Source organism: Furipterus horrens, unplaced genomic scaffold (genome assembly GCF_987537825.1).
Source record: "Furipterus horrens unplaced genomic scaffold, mFurHor1.1.pri manual_scaffold_1, whole genome shotgun sequence".
Lineage (NCBI taxonomy): Eukaryota > Metazoa > Chordata > Mammalia > Chiroptera > Furipteridae > Furipterus > Furipterus horrens.
Window position 1 is genome coordinate 170,532,014 of NW_028327171.1, and position 21,895 is coordinate 170,553,908.

The 21,895-nt window shown below is 37.7% G+C and overlaps 1 protein-coding gene across 2 annotated transcripts in view; it reads left to right on the forward strand.

The window, feature by feature from the left end:
* The first annotated feature begins 15,244 nt into the window (after window positions 1–15,244).
* The window catches only part of MTX2 (metaxin 2), a 58,391-nt gene continuing 51,740 nt past the window's right edge, over window positions 15,245–21,895 (forward strand). Inside the window, exon 1 of one of the 2 annotated variants that reach the window (XM_090268030.1) lies at window positions 15,245–15,504. In XM_090268030.1, coding sequence (XP_090124156.1) covers window positions 15,465–15,504 — 40 coding nt within the window. In that variant the 5' untranslated portion in view covers window positions 15,245–15,464. The remainder of the gene's footprint in view (window positions 15,505–21,895) is intronic. The other variant, XM_090268027.1, reaches the window with a different exon arrangement.

The window sequence follows — 21,895 nt, forward strand, 5'->3', positions numbered from 1 at the left end:
AAAATTTCCAAAGTGTGTACCAAGAAATCCTTCTGGAAAAAAAGACTGGTGCAGAAAACTTAAGGTTAGTTGTTAAAAAAATGTGTAGAAATCTGCATACTATTCTCTTTTATGAAAATTCGTAATTCATAGGAACATGTTAATAGCTCTGAGAAGTCCTACAGTAAAGAAACATGTTTAATTTTGATTGACCTCGTGTTTTTCAAACCATCTGACCCCGTAACACCTTTTGAACAATACATATTATCATCCTGAAGGTACTAGAATGCTGGGACCAAGCTTTGGAAAACACTAGAATTACCTGCATCTAATGGCATTTGCTCAGGCCTCATTGTCTTTTCTGCTTCTGCCACAGTGGCCCACATTTGCTTTCTGGACCTTTCTTCTTTCATGGTCTCTGTGACTTCCCTTGTCCTGATGCTTCTTCTACCTCCTTTTGGTTTCCCAAACCTGGGTCTTCTCCAAGGTTCAGGCCTCAGCTCAATGTTCTTCATCTTCTTCTTTTTAAATTTTATTTTAAATAACTCTATTCCTTTGGGATCACATGCTATCTCCTGATTTCAATTATCACCCATATGTGGATTAAAAAGAAAAAAACCAGTCCTTAATATCCCTCCTAACTTTGGGCCTGCATCTCCAAATGCCTCCAGAACACTTTCACTTGTATGTTCTGCTGCCACCTGAAACTCATCATGTCTACACTTCTCTTCCCACAAAATGTACCCCTTCCTGTGTATATACACAAACAATAACCAGTTATAGTCCATGAAGTAAGAGAAAATTCCATTCTAACAGCAATAAAGATGATTAAATACTAAGGAATAAACTTAAGAAATGTGTAAAGCCTTGATGTGAAAAACTTAAAACACTCCTGAAAGCCAAATATTGAGACTTGAACAAATGGAAAGACATCCTCTATTCTTGGATAGGATGAGTCAACATTATAAAGACATCAGTTTTCCTTAAAGTAATTTATAGATTTAATGCAGATCCTATAAAAATACCAGCAAGCTTTTTTAATGGAGCTGTACAAGTTGATATTGAAGTTTATGTGGAAAAGTAAACATGCAAAAATATCCAGGATAACATTCAAAATTATGAGAAAGGAAACACATTCAAGAAGATAAACTACTTCATGTAAAAAAGGAAAGGGAACTTAAGAAAATTAATGTTTATTTGCTCTTACGTGCGAAGGAAACGCAGGAAGGATAAACCAGAAATAATGAGATGGGTTACTGACGAGGAGTGGATGGGAATGAGTAGAAAGAATGTGTAATAGAAATGAGGGAGGAGTGACATTTCTCTGTGTATGTCTCTTTTTACTTGCTTCGACTCTGGATACCATGATGATGTTTCATATCTTCCCCATCCCCCAAATAAATAATTAAAATCATCCAGGACTTGGAGCGAACCTCAAATGGAACATGAAGAGTAATACATGAACCTTAGGGTATTAAATGAATAACATAACCACATGAAGTGAGTAGTGAAGAAAAGAACTAACCTAACTAAATTTGAAAAATGATTTTTTGACTATAAACTATAAAGCTACAGCCAAAAATCCTGCACAGAAATATTGTACTCTACTTAGTAAATTTGTTTCTCATGGAGATATGGGTTTGCAATTTTGAAACTACTTTATGCTATATACTATGACTGAGCAAATAAGAAAATATATTGTGGATAATGAAAGCCAGGTTTCTTGTCAGGGAGAAAAGTTACAAATAAGGAAAGGTAGAAGGCTAAAATAAATTCTGTGATGTTGGGTTAAAATTGAAGGTATCAATATGAATTCATAGTTTTATATAACCATATAGACACACATATATACATACACACATATACACAGATGAATGGTTTTCAAAATAAGTATAGATTGTATGTGCATGTGCTACTATACATACATATACTCCCTACCTTGGTCTAGAGTGGCCTGGAAGCAAGGACATCAGTAGCACTGGCCATACCTAGCAACCCAATCTTGATTTCTAAATATCATGCTTCACTAAAGGAAACCAAGTTTCCCTGGAATATAGTTGATTCCATGACTGGGGTGGGGAAAATACCAAATGAGCCTGGAACATCTTCTAATGCCAGAAAATAAGGAAATACTCAAACAGTGATTAGAGGCATTTGAAAAGACACAGGAATCCACTTGGAAAATGTACCAATAGCAAGATCAGGAGACATTTGATTAATAATAGTTTTGTATTATAACCAATCAATCAAATCAAATAAATATCCTTGAATCCATACTAATATAAACAAATAATTGAATAAATAAGTAAATAAAAGAGAGAAGGCACAGCTTTTCCTTACAGTAGGATTCTAATTAATAAATGTAAAAGGCACGATGAAACAGAAAGTCACCTTTAGGTAAATACCAAAGTAATAATTGTTGCAGGCAAGAGCCATCAATGGATACTAAAATTAGTGGACAAAGTATGATTCGGAAGAGGATTTTGCATAGTCTCAATGTATCTCCCACAATATACTTATTAATTACAAAGAAAAAAAGTTATAACTGTAAAATTTTAAACCAACACCACAGAATTCATTCTAGCTTTCCCCGCCTTTTTTTATTTGTAACTTCTTTCTCTGACAATGAGAAACCTGGCTTTCATTATCCACAATATATTTCCTTATTATTTTAGTCATAGTGTTACAGAAACAGGGGAGTCCAAAAACAAACCCCAGAGTTTGCGGCTGGGAGATAGGGAGCAGGAAGCAGCTTTCAGGATGCCCTTGCATGCCTGGGGCTAGTGGCTGAAAACATTGTTGCAAAGATCCGCTTTACTTCCAAGACTCAGGAAGATGGGAGGGATCTTGGACTGTGGGCTGGTACGGAAGAAGCAGACAGAGCCTACGTAGGGTTCTGTGAATGGTCAGAACTGTTTGCAACACCCACTGCGTGAGAGGACGCAGGGGGAGAGAGGAGGCAGGGAGAAAGAGGGAAGGAGCTGTGGACATTTTGGGCTGGCTCTGGCTCTAGGAGGCTCTCTCTCTTAGGCTCTCTCTGGCCCTCACACCCTCACTCTCTGGCTCTTGTGGGCTCCCTCCATCTGGCTTGGAGAAGGGGTCTCCAGGCTGCTTTGAGAAGGAGAGGAGATCCATGCGGTTTGCAGGAAGAAGGCAGTTTACAAGGAGGCTGAGAATCCAGGAGGTTCTGCATTGAGAGCTGGAGGGCCCCACAGCACAGAAAGGACCTCCCCAATCAGAACTGAGTGATTGGTAGCTGTTGGTAAAGCTGAACTGTGCCTAGGAAGTACGGAAACGGTGTCTCTGACTTTCCTAAGACTGGCCAGGTCTGGGAGGGGGAGGCAGGACTATGTGTAAATAAACAATTCTTTTTCTTTTCACCAAACTCTGGTATTCAGAGTTATAATTCTGGCGGCAGGCAATCGGGCCCCTAACTAAACAGCCTGTGGGTTCTGTTTCAATCGAAGCAGCCCAAGGGTTCTGTTACAATAGTATATGCATAAAGTAGCCTCAAAATTGCAAACCCATATCCCTATGAGAAACAAATTTACTAAGTCAAGGTAGTGTCTGTGAGGTTACTCCACTCTACAGTTATAAGTGACCTGTTATAAGATATATTACTTGTAAGCCAATATGATGTACAAGTAATATGACTTCTGTGGTACTCTTGCCAAAAACACATAACCTCAATTTATCATGAATATATCAGAGAAACTCAAATTGGGAAACATTCTACAAACTAACTGATCAGTATTTTTCAAAAATGTCAATGGAAGTCAAAGAAAAGAAAAACTGAGAAACTGTCACATATGGAGGAGACTGGAGACAGGACAACTAAATGCAATGTGGGAGCCTGGACAAGAAAAAGGAAGTGAGGGGAAAACTGGAGAAATGAGGATAAGTTCGGTAGATAAGTTAATTGTACTACATCAATGGTAATTTCTTGGTTTTAGTAATTTTATATTTTCATTTACAAATATACATTTTACAAACACAAATTCATTACATTTGCAAATACCATTGTACTTAAATAAACACAAAATTATATTTTACTATTAGTTATTAACATTAGATAAAACTGAATGAAGGGTATGTGGAAACTATAATTTTTGCCACTTTTCTATAAGTCTAACATTCAGAACAAGAATTAAAAACAAATAAAATAGGACACAACTTCAACTATCAGGGGTGTATACTTTAATACTCAAGAACTTAAATTTAAAAAATACTGGGGAAGCTGTGATATTAATTTTAATTTTAAGCCTGTTATAGCGCCTTTTAATCCAACATACACTTTCCTTAATATGCTTTCTTGTTTGACATTGTGGTTTTAATTTGCATTTCTCTGATGATTAGTGACATTGAGCATCTTTTCATATGTCTATTGGCCATCTGTGTGTCCTCTTTGGGGAAGTGTCTATTCAGGTTCTTTGACTATTTTTTAATTGGATTGTTTGTTTATTTTGGTGTGAGTTTTATAAGTTTTTTGTAAGTTTTAAAATATTAACCCCTTATCAGATGTATCAGCGAATATGTTCTCCCATTCCATGGATTGTCTTTTCATTTTGTTGATGGTTTCCTTTGCTGTGCAAAAACTTTTTAGTTTGATGTAGTCCCATTTGCTTATTATTATTATTTGTTTCCTTTGCCTGAGGAGATATATTTGATAAAATATTGCTACGAGCAATGTCCGAGATTTTACTGCCTATGTTTTCTTCTAGGATTTTTATGGTTTCAGGTCTGGTAAGCTTAAAGTGTTTTCCAGTATGCCATTCTTTTTCTAAAAGCTTTATGTCTTGCTATAAACATACACTTCAACATCATAATGAGCATAAGAAAGCTAAAAGATATATTTTTAGGTTATTATAAAAAATATATAAGCAACTTACATTACATTTAAACTGTTATTAGATATCAAAGTAGATTATTATTATTAAGATTTATTCTTTTAGGTATCATCTTTGTTCACTTTGTCTTCATCTCATTTTAAGATACTGAGATTCTTTGTTTTTCATATTTGTTTTTATGTATCTGTGCAACTATACTTACATGGTGCATTATATATGCAGGTTCTTTTTTCTCAGGTGTGGGGGAGGTTAGCTAAGAATCCTTTTGGAGAGGGAGTCCTATGTGGAGAAATTGAATTCTTTCATCCCTTCTTAATCTAATGAAAGTTCTTCATATTTGAGTTTTTAATACTTCAGCCTTAGATTGCAGTTTAGATGGAACTAATGTGCTTTGAGAGCTTCATGTACAATATCTTCTTTTCCTGAACTGAAGTAATAGCCTGATGGCACTACTAGTATTATAAATACAATTTGAAACAAACAAAGGCAGATTTTTTTTGGTCATTTTTATATTCGGAATTAGATTCCTTACTGACAGTAAAATACAGAGAAAACTACATAGATGATCTAGATAAAACTCATGTGGGTTTGCATGAGTGAACCCGGTGAAGGGAGGAATATTCAGTCACTTATTAAAAACTTTCTAGAGAGAAAATGGAAGCCATTGCTATGACTGGCAAGAGGTGCCAATATTACCTAATATTAGTTGTTGCTATTCCTGTTGAATACCTGTGTTTTATTTCTGGAGTACTATTTTTTAAAAATGAAGTTGGTAAGATAGCAAATAATTCACACTGAAATTTGAACTGAGAAACAGCTTAAGATGGCTGTTTTTAGTTTTGAAGAGTTCCATAGTGAGATTTTTAAATTTTATCTAGAAAGGGGGAAAAAAAAAAGAAATTGTCATGAACAGAAGCATGTTGTGCCTCTGAGAAGTTGCAAGGTTCAAATGTGACAAAATAAGGTTGTTCATTACCCCTTTGAATGTTAACATATTTGATGAGCTGTTGGGTTACCAAAGGTGTACTTTACACCAGCCCAAGGAGTTATTTTCCATGTATCTAAGTATCAGAGGGATCCAGTCAAGACAGCAGCATAGGCAGACATGGCTCACCTCTTCATCCAACCACATCAAAATCCTAACTAAAATATAGAACAACCATCAGCCAGAACTGTCAGAAATTGAGTTGAATGAAAGTCTGACAACTACAGAATTAAAGAAACCATATCCATCGAGAGGGATCTGGCAAGTTGGCGCCATATCTGAGACTCCATCGACCTGGCTAACACTGTTTGACCAGCCTTGGAGATCCCCAGAGACTCTGCCCTACCCAACTTATGGGTCCACCCAAGCTGATTTTCCATATGAATGACTGGTCTTGGCTCATGCTTCACAACTCCCTAAATTCTATCAAACAAACAGCAGTTGGCTTCAGTGAGCCTCAGGCCCAGCACTAGCTGCAGCCAGCCTAGATTCACAGCTTGGCTTTGCCTCAGAATCTCAAAGTCCAGCAGAAAGTTCCTTCATAGCTCCGGCAGGGTGCCCCAGGTGAAACGCAGGTGGGGGATGACCTTGGCCTGTACCACCTGGGAAACCCCAGGGCCAGCTCACTCAGTGGACAGCTATAGACCACATTGTAGTACCACTACCCTGCTCCTGCATAGTTGATCTTCCATGGAGGGCAGGGGTTGGTGGTCAGTGGTCACAGCCAGTCCTTGCAGCAGACCGGCTAGTGTAAATCCCTTCCATTGATCTGCCAACAGCAACCAAGTCTCAACTACAAGAGGAGAGTGTACTCAGCCCACACGAAGGGTGTACCTTGAGTACCCATCTTGGGTGATAGGGGAGGCTGTACCATTGAACCCTAAAGGACATCTACTACATTAGGCCACACTACCAAGACACAGAGTCAAAGCAGCTCTACCTAATACACAGAAACAAACACAGGGTGGATGCCAAAGTGAAGAGACAAAGAAATATGGCCCAAATGAAAGAACAGGACAAAACCCCAGAGAAAGAACAAAACAAAAGAGAGAAGCAGAATTCAAAACACTGGTAATCAGGATGCTCAGAGAAATGATTGAGTACAGCCATAAAATAAAGGAAGAAGTGAAGGTTATATAAAGTGAAATAAAGAAAAATATACAGAAAACCAATGGTGTTGGGAAGGAAGCCAGGATTCAAATCAACGATTTGGAACAAAAAGAAGAAATAAACATTCACCTGGAAGAGAAAGAAGAAAAAAGAATTGAAAAACATGAGGAGAAGATTAGGAACCTCTAGGACAACTTTAAATGTACCAACATCTGAATCACAGGGGTAACAGAAGGAGAAGAGGAAGGTCAAGAAATTGAAGACTTATTTGAAAAAAAACTGAAAGAAAACTTCCCTAATTTTTTGAAGGAAATGGACATAGATGTCCAGGAAGCACAGAGTCCCAAACAAGTTATACCCAAAGAGGACCACACCAACACATCATGATTAAAATGTCTAAGACTAAAGATAAAGAGAATTTTTAAGAAAAGATTTTTATTTATTAATTTTTAGAGAGAGGGGAAGGGAGGGAGAAAGAGAGGGAGAGAAATATCAATGTGTGGTTGTCTCTCACACGCCTCCAACTAGGAACCTGGCCTGCAACCCAGGCCTGTGCCCTGACTGGGAATTGAACCAGTAACCATTTGTTTCGCAGACTGGCGCTCAATCTACTGAGCCACACCATCCAGAGCTAAAGAGAGAATCTTAAAAGCAGCAAGAGAAATGAAGAGAGTTACTTACAAAAAAGTTCTCATAAGACTATCAGCTGATTTCTCAAAAGAAACTTTTCAGGCAAGAAGAGACTGGCAAGAAATATTCAAAATGAGGAAAAGCAAGGGTCTACAACCAAGATTACTCTATCCAGCAAAGCTATCATTTAGAAGGGAAGGGCAGATAAAGTGCTTCCCAGACAAGGTAAAGCTAAAGGAATTCATCATCACGAAGCCATTATTACACAAAATGTTAAAGGGTCTTATTTAAGAATAAGAATAAGATAAAAACTATGAATATTAAAATGACAAAAAACTCACAATTATCAACAAATGAATCTAAAAACTGAAAACAAAAACAAACTAAGCAAACAACCAGAATAAGGACAGAATCATAGTTATGGGGATCATTTGGAGGGGGATCAGCTGGGAGGAGTAAAGGGGAGAAAAGGGGGAATGGTGCAGGGATTAAGAAGCATAATTGTTAGGAACAAAATAGACAGGGAGATGTTAAGAATAGTATAAGAAGTGGAGAAGCCAAAGAACTTACATGCTCAACCCATGAACATGAACTAAGGGGGGTGGTACTGGAGGGAAGGGGGTACTGGGCAGATGTGGGCAAAGAGAAAGAAATTGGGACAACTGTAACAGTATGATCATTAAAATATACTTAAAAAATAAAACAGAAATAAATTTCATAAAGGCATTTGGTGTTCTGGCAAGGGTATTTCATTTATACTTAAGGGTTGTGGTAATTATGACAACATAGAAACTTAAAACATTTCTTAGGGAAGATTGCCTAAATAGATTTGGACACTCATAGCCCTTATTACCTTGTGTTGAAAGGGCTTGTTTGCTTGTCCATCTTCTCAATGGATCCATTTTATTAGATGGATTGTAATTCACAGCAGTTGAGGGCTCAGCATTACAACTTGGAGTTCAGTAATTACCAGTACCTGATGACTGACTGACTGAATGAATAAATCTCATGCTCTAATATAGATTCTAATTTGGAAAAAAGGCAAAGGAAAATAGTGGTGGCCATGTCATTTGGCATAACCTTTTATATGCCACTTTACATCAGAGGTGGCCTATTTCCCCACCATGGGGACCTTTTTCTCAGAATGGCTCCTAGTCCTCAGGAGCCCTTCCAAATTTCTGCTTAGGCCCATATCTTTTTCAGTTGTTTGTGTGACACATGTTGTAGACACTCTTGCTTCAGGCTCCTTAATCACCATCACCAACTCTTCAGCTTTGTTTAAGGGGTTATGAGGTAAAATATTAGAGCTCCAATAAAGGTTAAAACCAATGCCAAATCATTATCAAAAGCAAGAGTATCTACAACTGGTCTACCAAGTCTCCCTGCTCAACACATCATTCTGTATTAAACAGAAGTCACTCATGTATGTATACAGTCTTAAATAAGGACATACAATCAAACAATTAATATTTTAGATGTTGTTCTATCTGCACATGTTCTTTCATTATTACTTTAGGAATGACTCTCTGCTATGGACCGTGAAGCTGATTTAAGATAGGTTCTCAGCAATATAATTAAGGGTTAATGAGACCAATATTATACAAGGCTTGGATATAGACAGGACAGAACACTTCTCATAACAGTCACCTTTAAAAATTTTTCCTCAGTATGATAGAAAACACTTAAAAAAATAATTTAAGTATCATAAACATTTTACAGGAAGTTGCCCAGGCTGCTGTGGCTCAGTGTATTGAGTGCCGACCTGTGAACCAAACAAAATGTCACCAGTTTGATTCCTGGTCAGGGCACATGCCTGGCTTGTGGGCCAGGTTCCCGGTCAGGGGCATGTGAGAGGCAACCAATCGATGTTTCTCTCACACTTCTATGTTTCTCTTCTTCTCTTCTCTTCCACTCTCTCTAAAAATAAATATAATCTTAAAAAACCACATTTAATAAAAAAAAATTACAGAAAGTTTAGAGGACAGCATAAAGAAAAAAAAAAATCAAAATCCCACCTCGTTGATATAACGCTTTTGAGAAACCAGCCCAGTATTTTTATACATGCTTTTACATAGTTGTAGTCACAATAAAATACATTTTGTATTCCACTGTTTTTTATTTAACATTGTATCATTCATGCTTTCCATGTTTTTATATTCACACGTATTATTTACAGATTCAGAGAATGTATATACTTGTTAGTCAGCTCTAGAAAAGTAATATATACCCCAAGAGACAGTTGTGTGTGGGTTTTTGTTTTGTTTTGAAAACCTGTACATTTTCTTCTATAGTAATTTAGAGTTAAGTTAGCTCATTACATTTATGTGAAGTATCAGTAGTTACTTTCACATTAATGTAATAAATATATAAATAATAAATATAATAATTCTGTTGAAGGCATCTTCAGCTCTTCCTTTTAGTTAACACAATCATCTGAATCTCCCCCTCCTCCATTCAGGGGCTGTTTTATTACTCCCTTTACAAAGTGAAGTGAAAAATATTAAAGAACTTAAATTACTTTTCTAGTTTTAAGACAAGTAGTAGCCACAGTATAGAACTCCTTTATTTTATTTTATTAATTGATTTTTTAGAGAGAGAGAGGAAGGGAGAGAGAGGGAGAAACACTGATATGTTGTACTTCTTATTTACGCATTCATTGGTTGTTTCTTGTATGTTCTCTGACCAGGGATCGAACCTCCCAACCTTGGCATATCTGGATGATGCCCTAACCAACTGAGCTATCTGGCCAGGATAGTATAGCACTCCTGATTCTTATTGTAGACTGTGGTACTACAGTTTGGCTGCCTAGCACCTTTTCTTCCATTTTTTCTTCTTGTAACAGGTTTCATTCCTCTCTGGCCTGGTCAATCACTGAACCCATTCACTTGGACAAAGTATTTAATCCAGAGGTGAGAACATCCAAACAATTATAATTCTTCCCTGGGATTAATATATGGAAGGTGAGGCAGCCAAAGCTAAGAAGACGCCAGGTTGGTGCTGTTGGCAGCTATTTTTCCTGCCGCCATTAAAGTGTGTCTTCAGTTAAAAAGAATGAAGCTGAATGGAGACAAGAGGTGGACTGAGGAACTGGGAGCTGAAGCAGTAAAGCCCTGGTTCCTTGAGCTCTCCATTCAGTTCTGTGAATTACCGTGGTGTCTTCTGTCACAATGAAGGAATAAATTTAAATATGCTTAAGCTAGGTTTAATTGTGTTTTTATAACTTGCAACCAGGAAAATCCTAATTTAGTTCCTGTAAGATATTTATTAACCACCAGTGAAGACCACCCTTAGTAGATATAGTTAAAAGATTCAGCTCCCAATAACATAAAGCGATAAAAGTGAGGCAACATATACATTCCGCTCAGTCTGGCGGAATAATTTGGACATTCAGCATTTTAATTTCTTTTGAAAACAAGTTAGTATTTGAAGAATCTAGGTCCACTATAGTTAATAATGTAGATATTTCCCCTAGTGTAGTCTAACATACCTATAGTTCATGTGAGGATGTGCTAGCCTAAAACACAAGAGTGTAGGATCAGAAAGTGAGAAGAAGGTAAGAACTTAGCTCTGAGTTGGTCCTGATTTCTTAGGAATTAAACAAAATGGAGAAAAGAGAACTTGAGAGATAGAAGGGCGAATGGCTACCACATTTGTGTACCCTTTAAAAAATCTTTGTAAACCCCATATATTAGAATGCTTGTAGGTGTCTATAGTTTCATTGTTTTTAAAGAGGTAAAATCTATTAACAAATGAATAGAAAAGTTCTGGGGCATGACATGGTGTTTTTAACAGTGTTAACATTTTACTTTGACTGAATTAACCATAATTCTGTTGATGAGGGCTGGGAAGGGGTGGACTAATTTCATACAAAGGCCTGAATTTATTATATCATTGTTAAAGAAACAGTATAATTTTGAAAGAATCTCAGTTCAACTTTTTTTCTTGCAGGCATTAAAAAAAATTTACATTTAAAATATTAACATTTCTGTCAGAGGAAAAATGAAATGCAGATAAAATGCCTTAGTATTTTATAGTATTTTAATCTTACTAAAGTATATATTTATTCTGATAGCTGTATATTTTCTATTTAATATAGTAATATAAAATCTAGATTACAGACATGAAAATATTCTTATGACAAAACAGTTTTGCAAGAAAAGTTTCATTAGGGTTAACAATAAGGTTGTTGATGCCATGCATTGATACTTTATTTTAAATAATTGTGTGATTATCCTTTCAGTAACATATGGATTCCCTAATATTTTTGTCTTATAGCCTCATTCTTAAAAATTCCAGTGGCTTGTTTTCTTGCATTTTCCTTAATTGCAGTGATTTTAAACAGATCTTCAGTTTTAAAATTGCCAGTTGTTCTAATACAGATGCATAAATATATTTTCTCCAGTTGGCTATTTATTACAAAGACAGCTTGTCTGCGGGTACCATCAGGACATCTGCATTTTATTGGATTTAATTTTTAGTAATAAAGACCTCCCACATTATAGATTCTTTCCAGCCTAAATTAGCCTGTGTGGGAAGCAAAAGAACCGTCGGTCAGAGAGAAAAAGTGAATCCATATGGCGCTGATGATTCTGTTTCACTGGCTGTAACGAAGAAAAGTTTGAGTATAGACAGTGCCTGAGCAGATCCCTGTTTCTTTCTCAAAAGTTTGCTGGAACAGGGTTGGTGTCAGTCCCAGCCCAGTACCTTTGAGCCAGCCCAGTCCATCCATGCTCAGCCATAGATGCTTACTCACATTTCAAGGACACATTCTCCTTTGCTTCTCATCTTGTTCTTGCCTGAATGCCCAGTCCCCGGGTCTTGCCATTCTCTTCCACTTCGGAGCTCACCTCTGCCCTTTGGACTTGTTGGGTTTTGGTTTTCCTAGTCCAATTCTAAGTACTCTTTTAGGACTTTGGTTCAGGCTCTATGATATTGAGAAATCTAAAAAATCTTGCATGTGTCAACAAGTAGTCAAAATATTTTCTCTTCAGCTTTTTAATGGTGACTAATAAAGCTTGGTGATAGAACTTGAATAGCTGATGGATATTCATTTTTGCAGGTTATACATAATTCACCACTGTGCACAGAACAGACAGGAACTGAAAGCTTTTCTTTCAATTGACACTGAAATACCATGTACATTTAATTTCTCTTGGTGATTGTCACCCGTAGGATGAGGAGGAGGAAACTGGGCATAGCTTACTCTTTACTATCAGTGTTACCTCCCTCAGCATAAACAAAAAAAGCTTATTATCTCAGCCTGTAACAGAACCCCTGGGCTGCTCCGATTGAAACAGAACCCACGGGCTGTTTAGTTAGGGGCCCGATTGCCCGCCGCCAGAATCATAACTCTGAATACCAGAGTTTGGTGAAAAGAAAAAGAATTGTTTATTTGCACATAGTTCTGCCTCCCCCTCCCAGACCTGGCCAGTCTTAGGAAAGTCGGAAACACCATTTCCCTACTTCCTAGGCACGGTTCAGCTTTACCAGCAGCTACCAATCACTCAGTTCTGATTGGGGAGGTCCTTTCTGTGCTGTGGTGCCCTCCAGCTCTCAATGCAGAACCTCCTGGATTCTCAGCCTCCTTGTAAACTGCCTTCTTCCTGCAAACCGCATGGATCTCCTCTCCTTCTCAAAGCAGCCTGGAGACCCCTTCTCCAAGCCAGATGGAGGGAGCCCACAAGAGCCAGAGAGTGAGGGTGTGAGGGCCAGAGAGAGCCTGAGAGAGAGAGCCTCCTAGAGCCAGAGCCAGCCCAAAATGTCCACAGCTCCTTCCCTCTTTCTCCCTGCCTCCTCTCTGTCCCTGCGTCCTCTCACGCAGTGGGTGTTGCAAACAGTCCTGACCATTCACAGAACCCTACGTAGGCTCTGTCTGCTTCTTCCGTACCAGCCCACAGTCCAAGATCCCTCCCATCATCCTGAGTCTTAGAAGTAAAGCGGATCTTTGCAACAATGTTTCCAGCCACTAGCTCTAGGCATGCAAGGGCATCCTGAAAGCTGCTTCCTGCTCCCTATCTCCCAGCCGCAAACTCTGGGGTTTGGTTTTGGACTCCCCTGTTTCTGTAACAAGCCTCTTATAAACTCTGAATCTCAGTCAGTGAGAAGACTCTTCTTAAAAAACTGGTGTGTTTATGTTCATGTAAGTTTTGGGGTAAATTTAAATTTAATTTAACCAGTTTCCTACTCATAGAGGGTGATGTAGAAAGTGATAAGACATTACAAAAATTAATCTAGCGAGTGTGAATTCTCCCCAACCCCTATAAAAAAAAAAAAAAAAAAAAAGATATGTTCAAGTTCCTAACCCCCGGTACCTGTGAATATGACCTTATTTGGAAATGGTCTTTGCACATGAAGTTAAGATGAAGTCATATTGTAATAGGGTGGGCCCTAGTTCAATGACTGATACCCTTATGAGAAAAGGGAAATTTGGACACAAACACACAGGAGGACATCATGTGATAATGGAGACGGAGATTTGAGTGATATGCCTAAAGCCTAGGAAGGCCAAACATTTCTGGCAACCCTCAGAAGCTACAAAGAGGCAGGGAAGGCTTCTCCCCAGGGTTTTGAGAGAAAGCATGGCCCTGTGGACATACTGACTTTGGACTTCTAGCCTCCAGAACTGTGGGACAAGACGTTTCTGTTGTCCTAAGCCACTTAGTTTGTGGTAATCTATTATGAAGCTAATACACTAGTGAACTAGGCAGGAATATGAACAATAAACTGTAACAGGTTTAGAGAGTTACGGAAACACACAGAAAGGCAACATACTTTCTAAATGTCATGTCACAGACAGTTATTCTTAGAACACCAGGTTTCCTTTGCAAAAACTTAGTAAGCTATCTTTTTTATTTACTGTGTGATTTAAAATGAGTCATTTCACCTCTTTGAACCTGTTTTTCATCACTGAGAGTGGGCTTTGGCCCACCAGATGATCTCTGAAGTGTTGCACTTATAATGTTTTATGCCTCTAAATCATATTCTGGATTTTATTTGTATATGTATAACTTAAGAAGTTATTAAGTTAAGGGGTTAAAAAATAACTTATGGGCTTACTGTCTTCTCTTCCTGCCCCTCTCACCCCGAAAAGGGGAGAAGTGTGTGAACTACAGTACTCTTTATATTCTCCAAGATGAGCTTCATTTGGGGTGTATGGAGTTGAAGGGCAAAATATCTCTCAATTTAGGTGCTGCTCAGGTCTCCTTCTCTCTGGCAAACATGTTTGAATAAAGGAATAAACACTAATGTCTGTCCACAGGCTAATCAACCTAGCAGAACCTAGTAGAACGGAGGAAATTAATGTGGATTTGAATCTGGGCCAGAGCAAGACTCCCTGAGCAAGTGTAAACTCTCTAAGCCTGTTTTCTTATCAGTAAAGTGGAGATAACAGTATCATTTTATTGGGTTGTTGAGAGGATGAAATAGAACGCTGTAAATAGTTTTTAAAGTGCCTGGCGTCTGTAGTATGCCCTTAAAATTGTTACGTGCTTACAAGAGTCTCGCTTACAGAAAGGATACTAAAAACCTCCTGGGTCCCCCTGATCAGGTCCTAGGTTGGAGTCTAGAGTCACCTGGAACCACGCACCCCAACTGCCCTCTCCATATCCCAGGCAGCAGCCGGGAGCCTGGGACTTGCAGGCTTCGCGCACTCAGGAGGGAGGGAGAGGACGAGGGCGGGGGCGGGGCCGGCGGAAGCACTAGCGCGCCGCTGTCAGCTGCGCCGGAAGTTCCTGGCCTGGCCTGGCGGTAACCTTGGGGTCCTCGCCGCTGCAACCGCTGTCGTGGTGGGCTTTGCAAGTCCGAGTCTCAGCCCGGGCCAGGCCTGTCAACTGCCGGGAGCCGCCGAGGTTGCGGAGGACGACGCTGAGGGCCGCGGGGAGCAGGGACCACGGGCTCAGGGCCGCCCAGCCGACATGACTCTAGTGGCGGAAGCCTTCGTCTCGCAGATCGCAGGTAGCGCGCGTAGCCGCAGACCCTGGGCGCCGGCGGGGGTCGGCGCGGGACAATTGCGGGGAGCAGCGGAGCAGCGTGGGATTAGGCCTACAGCTTTCCCCGGGCCTTGCGGCGTTAGACGCTGAACCCAGGCCTGAGGATGGAGGCGGGCGCGGAGCACCAGCCTCGTATCACAGATGAGAAAACTGAGGGGCAGACACTTGGCCAATGTCACCTCTGAGTTACAGGAGTCCCGCCTGCTTCTTTTGGGCGGTGCTTTGTCCCCTGTAGGTCGGGAGGAGCAGGGGTGTGTGGAGGAGGCGGTGGGTTGCGATTGAGGTGGGGTGTGTGTGTGTGTGTGTGTGTGTGGCCCCAGTAGCTGGAGCCTCAAGGCTTCAATGTAAGAGTGGGAGCAATCTCGGGAGTGAGACCTGAAGTTTAAGCTGTTTGTCACCGAGGAGTCGTTCTTGTGACCTTTCTCATTGAGGTGCCACCGAAATTCTTGTTTCATCTCCAAGCGACACAATACAGCCATTTGCTAGGTCTCTAGATTCACTGAAACATCTTTAAATCTACACATATTTTAGAAACATTGATTTGATGGGCTGAACATAACTGATATAAATAGACCTATGTTTTCTGTTATTGAGGTTTCTGTTTACTGTTGTTAAAGGAATTAAATTTTGTTGAGGAAGGAAACTAGACTTACGGCACTGTAGGTATATGTTGATGGGTAATAGTTAATCTTTAAATGGAGTTAATCTTAACCTTCCTAGCAGTATTTTCAGTATGAATATAGTAAGGAGACAGTCACTAGAGTGTTTACGTAGTATTTTGGAAGTGGAAAATGCTGAATGTGTCATAAAGTTTGCCAAAATGTTTTTCATTGCATTTCTTCCTTTTTCATTTAAAATAAATACATTGTTTCTTGGGAGAGAGGGAAGCTCCCACTAGATTGCAAGCTTTATGAAAGCAGGAATCATTCTTGTCTTGTCCCCCATTGCATCCTGAGCACTTGTCAGGTGGTGCTCAAATATTTGTGACCTGAATCAATGAATAATCTTGAGATTTCAAATGATATTTCTATTTTTACCAGTTATGTTAAAAAAAGTTCTATTGTTAATTTAGATGCTGCTATGTTAAAAACATTTCAATGTATGCTGATATTGGTATACCGTATGAATGTGTTTCAACATGTGCTTTCTTTAAAGAAAAAGTGATGAATGCCTTTTAATAAACTTGTAATAAGTTTGGAATTTTGCTTCATTTAACGAAGTTCAAGAATTTCTAGGAATTCTGATCTGTTACTCTAGGAGGAGGCATTTAAAGATGAGTAATTCAATAAATGGTGTTGGGACAACTCCTAACTCAACACCGAAAGAATGAATTGAAGATCTAAATGTAAAATAAGAACATAGCCAAACTGTAATAAAATAATTAGGAGAAAATATAGGAGATTATTTTAACAATCTTGGTTGGAGGAGGCATAAATAAAACACAGAATCCAGAATTCATGGGAGAAAAAATTGGCAGATTTGATTGCAGAAGAATTTAAAAAGCTTTGTATTATCAATTAATAAAAAGACACCCAACAGAATCAAGGGTAAAAGACTGGAACAGGCAATCACAAAAGAGGAAATGCAAACAAACAATGAACATATGAAAAGACGCTCTTCATCACTAAAAGTAGATAACTTTTCCCACCTAGTCCTGTAGGCAAAAATGAATATGATAATTTCTAGTACTGATAAAAGGCATAGGGAAAATGGTCACCTTCAAACTATTGGTAAGTCTGTAAATTATTGCTCTTTGGGGGGAACTTAATATAGCAATATTTAAAAAATATATAGTCCTTTGACCTAGAATTTCTTCTTTAGGGGATTTATCTGATAGAAATGTAAGGATGAGTATTTAAAGAAATACACAGAAAAGGAAAATAGATATAAATGATATTAACAGTAGCATTATTTGTAATAGCAAAACACCAGAGATGTCCTAATTATATATCAAATATATGCTCACATTATTAACAGATACTAAAAATGCAGAAGTATACCTGTTAAATATATTGGCTTAAAAGTTATGGTTATCTTAAGTAAAAATAAGTTATAGAATAATACATATTATATCAACCCATTATTGTTAAATAAATAAATCCTATATAAACATGTAAATGTTTATGTAAGTAAGAAGACATAGAAGAATATTCAACTAATTTCCAGTAGTAGTTTAAGGGTAACCAGGTTAGGGCATTGGTGGAGGGTAGAGGAACTACATATCTGAATTGTTTGAATTCTTATAGTGAGAATATTTTACTTTTGTAATTTAAGTGAGTCTAATTTTAAAGATTTAAAAGATTTTATTTTGGCAAGCAGTGAAAGAAGGACAGATGAAAAATAATTTATATGAAATCCTGCTTTTGACTTGAAGTGACTTCCAACAACTATTCAGAATAGTCTATTTTTGCCAGTAATATGATTTTGTTGGAAAAGCTCAGCCTCAGGAGATTTGAAATATACACATATATAGTCCTATTATAACTTAATAAATAATTGTGAATCTGTTTTTGTAGTTGAGAGCTCTAATTTTTAATATATTTAACACTTTGCTTATTATTCTTCCTTTCAGTGGGCATGAGTTAACACACTGATATTTCTTTTGGAAGTATTTAAAAGTGTCTTGCCTTTAAGGCTGTCTGTGATATATTCAGAGCCTCATTCATAAGGACACTTTTTTGGATGCCTCCTCTGAACTCCCCAATTTAAGGGAACCAGTTTTGTCTCTGTACTACCAGTGTATCCCCCACCAAGTTCTCTCAGTCCTTATTTCTTATTGTGACTCGATGGCTCATTCTCTCCATCTCCACTGCTTTCCTTGCTTGGGTTACTGTGGTTGTCTCTGAATTGGTTTCCCTGCTTCCAGTCTGGTCTCCTTCCAATAGAGTCTCCACACTGCAAGCCTCAGCGGGGTTTTGTTCGTGTTGTTTTATTTTAATTTTGCTAAAATGCAAATGTGGCTCCTTTTGTTTTAACACCTTCATTATTTCCCCCCCATTGTCAGTAAGTGAAGAGAGGCATGTAAGATGCTCAGTAAGTTAGTTCAAGTCTGTCTCTCTAACCTCATCCCTTGTCACTACTCTGTTCCTTGAACACTCTCGTTTCTAAACTACTAGTGTTTGCCTTTGGCACATATTGCCGTCTGCCTGAAAAATCTACTTTGCTTGGATAACTTCTGTTTGTCCTTTGAGGCTCTTGGCACATTTTAACCTGTAGGTCTACCTGATATATGTCCTCTTTAGTGAGAAAGGCTTAATTTTTTCTTTTTTGAAAAATAATGATACGTGACCATTGTAGAAAATGAAATCAATCTGAAAGAAAGAAAGAAAGAATAAATTAAGAATCAACTAAAATCATAACACCCAGATTAAGACTTCAAAATCCCATCCTCATCATTAAAATTTAGGTGATCAGAGATTTTCCTCCCCAAAACTGGAAAAAAAAAATGACATAAATATAAAATATGCATACTTTTTTTGTAACCTGCTTTGTCATATATCATGTCTATGAATGGACTTATGCATCATCATTTTTAAATGGTTGCATAGTATTTCATTGTAATAAAATCATAATTTACTTATCTGTTGGGTATTTAGCGTGTGTATTAGTGGGTTCAATCAAAAAAGCAGAAGAAGTAGGAGTAGTGCCATCTCTTTCTCTCCATCTCTGCACATGCACACACAGAATTGGCTTTTGTTGTTGTATGGCTTGACCAACCAAGTACCAAGTTCACAAGGCAGACTGGCAGGAACGGGAGATCCAGGAGGAAGAGACCACAGGTAGCAAGCAGGTACTGTTTGCAGTGTCTTATCTCAGGGAGGACTTAGGGCCTTTGTTAAAGGGTTTCCAGCTGATTAAATAGGGTCCACGCAGGATAATCTTCCTTTTGATTAATGTAAAGTCAGCTGATGAGGGACTTCAATTATATCAATAAAATCCCTTCACAGCAGTGCATTTGAATACCTGGGATGTGTTTAGTATGCTGTTGCCTCCCTCTATCTTCCCAAAGTCTACTGGAGAGTATTCCTTGTAGCTCACCCTAATCAGAAATATAGTAGAAAGGGAACTGTGGCAGATGGAAGTTCAGTCTAGCCAAGCTGATACATCTTAGAGCCACCACAAATATATAGGATTTTCCTCTATGTAAATAGTGTTTGCATAGACATATTTATATCTACTGAATAGTTTCTTTGGATAAATTTCTTAAAGTGGAAGAGGAATTTGAATTGTTCTTTAATTCAGTAATATGGAAAGGAATGGTAAATTACGATTTTGAATTAGTAGCTTGGCTCTCTAGATGATGCTATGGTAGATTTAGAACTTTAAAAGGATTAAAATAGTCCTGGATATTCAGTAGTTTTCAAAATCTTTTATAACAGCCTGTGTATTTTACATTTTGACTTGCTTTTTTTTCTTTTAATGACAAGATACTCTACTACATTACTTGAGTTCCTGTTTTTTAAGAATTTTTTTCATCTTCAGTTGAGTAGCGCCCTATTTGAGTTGTGTGATGACCACATTTGAAACAGTCACTGTTGTCAAAAGGGTGGTGTACTATATCACGGATGGACAAGCCTGACTCACTTGCCCATTCTTGTGTCTAGAGTGGCTCCAGACTTAATGCTCCATAGTGCCAACAGATATGTACAAAAGAAGGAGAGAGAGGTGCTGAGCATAAATAGGCGAAATGTGTAGTGTTGATAATTTCTCCTTGCTTTTACACTGCCTGTGGATTTTGGAGTGAGTCAGACCTGGGCTCTTATTTAGCTGCTACTTACTAAATATGTGACCTCGTCCTTTTTAAGCCTTAGATTTCTTACTTGAAAAGTGGTGAAAATAATTGTAGGTTATTTAAAGATAATGAGACAAGATATAAAATGCTTAGCATTGTAAGCACTCAATAGTTGTTCATTAATATTATTTTTAGCTATTTACCTATCATTTTTTCTTCTGGGTTTTGCCTCTTAACTTTCTATGTGAAGATTTGTTTGGTCAAGCTTTTAAAAGTTATTTATAAATAGAATACAAAATTTATTTCAATAATGTAAAATATCTGCAGTTATTACAATTATTAAAATCACTCCTATAACAAATTATTCTAAGATATTTGTTTGAAGATTATAAATTTATAAGCTCCAGCCATGTGTATCTTTCTGATAAAATAGAATTTTTGGTATGGATCATAAGTATAGGCATATATTCTGAGTTTTTTTCAGTAGTGGCCTGTTTATTAGGCATGGCCAAAAAGTTTTGGCCTTAACTTAGCTGATAATAATCTGATTACTGATATTAAGAGTAAGCATCCATTTTTGAGCCACTGTGCTAGGTAATTTATATACATAATTGCTAATATTAACAATCGTGGTATTTTTGTTTTATAGATGAAGAAATTGAGGCTCCCTTAGTAAGAAAGTGTAAAGGTTAGAAACAAGGCCATTGAAGTAAGATAGAACTGAGTTCTAAGCGCAGCTCTGCCTCTTCCTTGTTTTATGATCTTGGGTAGACCCTTCTGGGCCACAGTTTCCTTATTGGTAAAAGAGGGATAATATATTTTATAATATATATTAAACACTTAGTACAGGGTGGTACATGATGAATGTTCAACATATGGTAGTTTCTATTACATTTTTATTACCTAAGAACCCTTGAGGATGCTATGCTATCCCATTACCATTTTGGACAGCAGAAAATGTCCAAAGTGTCTTTATTTTTATTAACTCATATACCATCTTTTCTGAATGATCATATTACTTTCCCAGGGCCTTGCTGTATTTTAAGCATATCAGTTAATTTTGTCATACTGTAATTATTAATCTTTTGAAATCAGGACAATATCTGTCTGTTCTTTATTTAGAAGCTCAAAACTATATAAAGGATGAAAAAAGAAGACTTCAAATATTTCATTTATCTCATTGCGGGCATGTGGGTGCTTAATTATTTAAATTTATTAATAACTTCATTTTAGCAGGAGCACTAATTTATAGTATGATTTTGGAAAGTAGTTTTACAGGTTCCATGGAACCCATATGTAAGCATCTTGAAAGTAAGTATAATAAAAACAGGCAGGTCTAAACTTCTTTATTTTTATGCAAGTAAAGTGTTTCTATTTTATCCTACTTCCATGTGGGTACTGGGAAATTTGGACTTGGAAAGGGTTCTACAGGTGCAAAGTGGAAAACATAGCTTAGAAGTCTTTAAAAATAGAAGGATGCTGTTGTTCACAAGGTTTATTGAAAAAGATAATCAAGGCTTTTATATCTGCATGTCTGAGGGTGATAATTGCAACAGATAGTTGAAGAAATACAATTTCTTTAATTCATTTGTTCTTGGAAATAAAGATATTTTGTTAGTTATTT